The sequence below is a fragment of the Hippocampus comes genome, unplaced genomic scaffold (genome assembly GCF_001891065.2).
Source record: "Hippocampus comes isolate QL1 unplaced genomic scaffold, H_comes_QL1_v1.1 scaffold42, whole genome shotgun sequence".
Classification (NCBI taxonomy): Eukaryota; Metazoa; Chordata; class Actinopteri; order Syngnathiformes; family Syngnathidae; genus Hippocampus; species Hippocampus comes.
In genome coordinates, this window is record NW_017805107.1 from 1,605 (window position 1) to 8,345 (window position 6,741).

Sequence of the window (6,741 nt, forward strand, 5' to 3'; positions counted from 1 at the left end):
AATCCCGCTGGGTTACGCAGAGTTCAGCTATTGCGGTTTTATTTATTTATTTATTTATTTAAATCAATTTAGTTTACAACACATTTCATTGAGTGAAATGTATTCTAAAATATTAATAACTGATATAAAATGAGGACAAAAGTTCATACAAAAAATATTGGAAATGTATGAAAGGACAGAAGAGGGCACATGTTAATTTAAAATTGTAAAATGTTTTCGAATATTATGAATTCCCCGAAACATCACCCAAAATTTATTTAGCTTATTTCGAAACTGCAAAGAACTCAAATGACACCTTGCTTCAAACATTATTGAGCGCTACATACGCTCCCTTTATTTTTAACTCAACATTTTTTTTTTTTGGTGCCTCCTAAGTACGACTCATTGTTTTTAAAGTCTATTAAGCAATGTGAACGCTTTGTACCAAAACCCCGTAGCTGACCTTTCGCCTCCCTTGTCTGCTTTGTTCAGTTGTGACGGGAGCCACTGATGGAATCGGGAAATCCTATGCGGAGGAGGTGAGTCTCCTGAAAACATTTTTTTTCTCCTTTTCTTAAAATGAAATAAACATTTATTTAACTTTCTTTGACAGAGAGGCTGTGACTCATACGTACAACACAGGGTTCAGTCTAAGGCCACAGCCGCTCTACGCTCACGCTGCTTTTATTGTGGAAAATACACATGTACATTGACTTTTAGTATGATGCTTGCCATGTATTTTGGTGCTACTGTTGATTAAACGGGAGTCTTTTTTTTTTAAACGCACGTTTTTCTGGGTTTTTACACTATATTTTATGTAATGCCCTCGCATGTGGGGAAAGGTGAGCCACTCGCATATGTACTTTTCAGCTGATTGTTGAATGCTGAGAAATGGTAAGACGCGTAGCGACATTGAGCTCACTCGCTGCTGTCGGCCACAGCTCGCTTCCAGTCACTCACACGCAGGTTTACCGATATCACATGCCAGGTCCCGCCCCTAAAAGACATATGCACAGATGCTACATTTGCATTTTTGGATTGTGTTCGGATGATGCTGGGGATTTGTATCTTTCCACAAAAGACGTTTCGATATGGGTGGTGCGAAACGGTGCTCGGACGGTTCGATTTGAAAGTGGAACGATTCGATTCAGTTCGACTGGGTGGGATTTTCATTCGATATGGTCCGGCTCAGTTCGAGAGGGTATGATGCAATGGATTTTTTTTTTAACTTGTCATTTTACATACATTTGAATGAACCCATCAGTACTGTAAGTGTGGCGTTTCCTTCAAGCATATATGTCTTCGACAAAGATGATTTGATATGTATCTTGATATTTCCAAATAGAATGGGTTGGGCGGGGGGGCAACATTGTAGTTTTTACATTATTTGTGAGCCGTAACCTGACGTCTTTTCCCTCCAGCTTGCTCGTCGAGGGTTTGCCATTGTGTTGATCAGCCGCTCCCAACACAAGCTGGATGACGTGGCCAGGTCACTTGGTAAGGGTGCAAGTTTGACCAACACCATCGTGTCTGGATTGGAAATAATCTGGTCAGACTGTCATATTGTCATTCTTTTCGGACGTTTCTTCAGGCATTGTTCTGCACTACCATCAACTGCTTTTAAAGAATCTTTGGGCATGCAATGACAAGTAGTCTACTTTGTTTGGTCTGCAGTGCCCTCTGCTGTTTAATTTTGACACTGCATTAGGATTCTCACAAGAATCCCAATGCTTAGAATTCTATTTTTGATTTACTGCTCAGTGATTGCTTTCCGCCCACGAAATGTTATAAATAAATACAGAAAAACAACATTTTTTTTTTTTTTATACTTTGTGCCACAGAGGACCAGTTTGGAGTGGAGACAAAGACCATTGCGGTGGATTTCGGCAAGACCAACATTTACCCATCCATCGAGGCGGGACTGTCGGGCCTGGAGATCGGTGTCCTTGGTAAACAACTTACATATTTGCTGGAATTGATTTTTAAAGTGACCATGTTTTCATTTTAGACCAGTGTTGGATTCGTCATTAATGTAGGGAACCTTCATCGTAAGATATGTTACTTTAAATACAAATAAAGTATTTATACTTTCTATATAATAAAATATATGATAATGAAGCATACATTTGTATTTACAATTTAAAAATATTATTACACGAGTTAAAAAAAACCCACAAACCCCATTTATGTATTTTTTTGTAAATTTTAATATTGGACATTTTTGCACAAGTAATAAAAAGTTAAGAAAAAAACCCACAAACCCCATTTATGTATTTTTTTGTAAATTTTAATATTGGACATTTTTGCACAAGTAATAAAAAGTTAAGAAAAAACCCCCAAAACCCCATTTATTTATTTTTTTTTGTACCTATTTATTTGATCCACAGCCGTAAATACACAAGTCTCTGCTAGATAGTCACTCTAGCATTAAATCCAAAAATAAACAAAAAGGCACTATAACAAAATGTACATTTCGGTCCCATACATAAAGGTACGGAGAGTCATTGAGCAATATAAAGTGTGCATTACATCACTGTGAATCAAACACTTTTTTTTTTTTTTTTTTGGTATAAATATGTCAGATTTATTTTCACATGTACTTAATGTGAAAAGAACATAAAAAAAAAACGCTTGGTCCTTGTTTTATATGCAGTTGCTTACTGGTTAAAAGGTGTGGCTGGCTGAATAGTTTCTTTCCTTTGCTTGTACCTCCCCCTTGTGGACATGATTTAGAATGTCATGAACTTGTGTGTTTTTTATTGTTCGTGTTTAACAGTCAATAATGTTGGCGTGTCCTATCCATACCCTGAGTACTACCTCCATATTCCGGATCTGGACAATGTATGTATGATTTATTTATTTTGGGCGGAGGGTGGGGGTGGTTGTTGTATTAAAATGTTTTTGTCATGATCAGGCGAATTTTTAATGGTATATCCCCAATGTGTGTTTCAGTTCATCACCAACATGATTAACGTCAACATGACTTCAGTGTGCCAGGTAATCTTGATCCATTTGAGCCTTCAGCCTCCATATAAATGCCATTGTGCTGCTGCTGCTTCTTCTTCTTTGGTGGTACCTGCAGTGTCTCGCTCGTTCCCAAAGCAACGGTGGACTACACCAACGCCGTCTGCACCCGCCACCCACCCACCCACGCATCTCTCCCTCCTTTTCTCAACTCTCTACCTTGCTTCTATGTTCTAATTATTTCACTCTGTCAGGATCCTCCATGTGTTTTTTTTTTTTTTTATGAGCTTTTAAACACAAACTTCTGTCTGTTGTCCACCAGATGACCCGCCTGGTGCTGCCCAGAATGGCTGACAGGTGAGTCCAAAAAAACCCCCCCCCCCCACCCGCTTTTTATTTATTTGTTTTTTTGTAATTGCACATTGATGTCAAATTGTTATTAATTGTTATTATAAAAACGAGCTTTTAAATGTAAAGGATCAGCGAGTCTTTCCCCACCATGGCTGCTTCCTCTTCCTTTCCTTCCTTTTGTTCACAAATGCTGACAAGCTTTCAATTCACACAAAGTGCCCTCCCTGCCCTGATTGGCCCCTCATGTGGCCACGTGACTGGCACGGCCAATGAAGTCACAGCACATTTTGGAGCTGTGTGAAGCAGAGCCTCTCTCTCTCTCTCTCTCTCTCTCTCTCTCTCTCTCTCTCTCTCTCTCTCTCTGAACTATATCACTGCAGCAACAGGCTGCCATGGCAACGCACACTGCCACGGTGTGTGTGTGTGTGTGTGTGTGTGTGTGTGTGTGTGTGTGTGTGTGTGTGTGAGAGAGAGAGGGCAGACGATGGGTTCCCTGGGAAATTGTTGATGCGATTTGATCCAAAAATAGATGCATAGAAGAGGTTTAAACACTTGAAACTGCTTCCTGTGAATGCATTTTCTAAAATAAAAAAGGTGTGTGAGTGTGTGTGTGAGTGTGAGAGTATGTATATAATATATAAAAGAAATATGATTTTAAACCTTTTATTTTTTAACTATTTTAACAAACCATGTGTGCCAAGTACACTTTGTATCATTTAAAATTTTAATTATAAAAATATTTTGCTTTTAAATTTACCACAATATTTCACAGGAGTCAGCTTTTTAATTTTTTTAAAATTTGATGTAAATTTGAATGTTTGTCACTTAACATCAAATAATATTTAAATGTCATGGTCAAATTAATTTTTACACAAATAAGTGCAAGTGTTTTTTTGTTGTCTTTTAATGAATTGAAAACATGTTTCCACATGACAAGTTTGATGGGTTTTTTCTTTCTTTCTTTCTATAAAGTATTCTTGATTAATTTTCAAAACAATTGCCTCGTAATACTACAACAACAGTTAGCTGGATGTGACCTGTCTTTTGAGTTTGCTCTTGTCGGAGTGCACACCGCTGCTTGCACAAACAGTTGGCCCAGCGAGACCCAATTTCAATTTGTTTTTGTTGTGTAAATTCTCTCAATGTTGTTTCAGATCCAAAGGTGTGATCCTCAACATCTCCTCGGCCAGTGGCATGTACCCCGTCCCTCTGCTCACCATCTACTCTGCCACCAAGGTTCGTGTGCCGTCCTCATTTCACTCCTTCAAAGCGGAAATTGTGACTATTTCTCATCCGAATCTTTCTTCCCCACGCCCATTTCAGGCCTTTGTGGATTTCTTCTCCCGTGGCCTCCAGGAGGAGTACAGGCGTCAGGGCATCATCATCCAGGTAAGGCTACCACCCGTGGTATTGTCTGTGGCTCATATAGAATCCTATTTAACATAAGGTCGTGAATTAAAATAAAAACGAGGTGGTAAAATAAAACAAACATATTAAAATAAAACGAGCTGTAGAAAAAAAAAGGTGATATAAGATTAATTCAACGAAGACGAAGTTGTTGATTAAAGTAAAATAGAAGTGGTTCAATAAACCAAATGCAATGAAGTACATTAAAACGAAATAAGGCAGTAAACCACATCGAAATAAAATAAGGTCAGGTATTAAATACGGGTAAAATAAAACATACAATACATAAGAATTCAACATGCAGAGCAGAAAACGGAACTGTAAAATATATTTAATAAAACAAGGCAACGCTGTAAAATACAGAGAAATAAAACATAGTAAGGAACTACAATAGAGTAAACCAAAGCAACGATTGTCAAGTGAAGGGACATAAAATAAAAGCAGTAAAATGTAGTCGAAAAATGCTCTCAAATAAAAACCGGCAGTAAAACGAAGTTTAAAAAAAAACGTCAACAAGGCGGTGAAATACAAAAAAAATAAAACAAAGTCAGGCAGTACAACGAGGTGAAATACAAGTAGGTTCAGTAAATGAAGTCGTCAGATGAAGTAAAATTAAAGAAAGTAAGGCGGAAAAACGAAATGAAGCGGAACAAAGATGGTCAAGAAAAAAAAAAGAGCAGGGAAGTAAAATATATAAAATAAAGCAAAGCTGGTAAAATTGTCATCTGCATCAATCTACTGGGAATATTTGTTCAAACTTCGTGATTAAAATGGACCATCAGTTGTTCTTTGTTGTTGTCGTTGCTTAAACTTTTCTGACGAACGTTGTTTTGAGCCCCTGCTCCTGTTACTCTTATGACACCTGCTGTTCATAGACGGTACTACACTTTGACCTCCGCAAGTACATTTTGAATACATCCAAAGCAATTTTTGCCCAACATATTAGCCCCGCCAGTGGACCGAACATTAGAAAGAGTAATCTTTCATCTTCAATGAGCCTATTCCTTACATCTGGAACTGTTTTCAACGCTTTTTCAGTTCAAGACTAGTAGACTACTGCACGCAAAAATGACAATGACAGGAAAGATGCACACCAAATCGTCCATATTTGTTCGATATTGAGCTTTTCGGAAGCGTCCGTTTGACTCTGGCTTTCCGTATGTGCGTCCTCCCGCAGAGTGTGCTGCCTTTCTTCGTGGCCACCAAGATGACCCGCATCAGGAAGCCCACTTTGGACAAGCCCACTCCGGAGCGCTACGTGGCTGCCGAGCTCAACACCGTGGGGCTGCAGAGTCAGACCAACGGCTACTTCCCCCATGCCGTGATGGTAAGACACTTGGGTGGTACAAACATGGAGTGACCTTGACTTTGTTAAATTTATTCCTTGACCGGCTGTATGTTGCGAACTAAAAATGAAGTAGCAGAGGATGAAGACAGAGGGGGGAAAAAAAACCATGACGGTGCAGAAAATGCACAAATATAAATTATAATTCAGGTCCCGGGTTGGTCCGTACCATGTCAGAAAAACGGCCAAAATTTGGGTCGTTGTTTTCCAAAGTAAAAACGGATGTTCGCAAATGTCTTATTTTGAAAAAAGACAAATCTAGTCAGTTTGCTTTCATGGAAAATTGACTGACTGTTGAGGACCTGAAATTCTGAGCATTTGGAAAACTTTAAATCTAACAAATGATGAACAGATGATCAAAAATATTTATTGACTTTTTAAAATATCATTTTAATTTTTTTAATTGTGATAATCGATGAGTTATTGATTCATCATTGCACCTAACTTCTTTTTTTAATGTTTGATCAACTTTTATGTTGAATCTTATCAAATGTAAGTCTACCTAATGCCTTGGCCAGTTAACGTCCAGTACTTTGATTTTATTTATTTATGCGCACAATACAACAAGATCAGTAGAATACCATAGCCACTCACCCAGTAAGAGACCATGTAGGTGAGATCAGAAAACCCACCGAGGTTCATGATTTTAATTTCTTTAATTTATCTGTTATTCTCATTTTGCCTCCCCCCCCCCC

General features: G+C 38.2%; 1 protein-coding gene across 1 annotated transcript in view; it reads left to right on the forward strand.

Moving 5' to 3' along the window:
• Nucleotides 1-437: 437 nt before the first annotated feature.
• The window catches only part of hsd17b12a (hydroxysteroid (17-beta) dehydrogenase 12a), a gene marked incomplete at its 5' end in the record, with an annotated part of 6,939 nt that continues 635 nt past the window's right edge, over nt 438-6,741 (forward strand). Inside the window, 9 exons of the mRNA XM_019865430.1 lie at nt 438-518; nt 1,401-1,476; nt 1,821-1,928; nt 2,756-2,820; nt 2,932-2,976; nt 3,266-3,300; nt 4,449-4,530; nt 4,618-4,683; nt 5,879-6,028. Of these exons, the coding sequence (XP_019720989.1) occupies nt 438-518; nt 1,401-1,476; nt 1,821-1,928; nt 2,756-2,820; nt 2,932-2,976; nt 3,266-3,300; nt 4,449-4,530; nt 4,618-4,683; nt 5,879-6,028 (708 nt within the window). The remainder of the gene's footprint in view (nt 519-1,400; nt 1,477-1,820; nt 1,929-2,755; nt 2,821-2,931; nt 2,977-3,265; nt 3,301-4,448; nt 4,531-4,617; nt 4,684-5,878; nt 6,029-6,741) is intronic.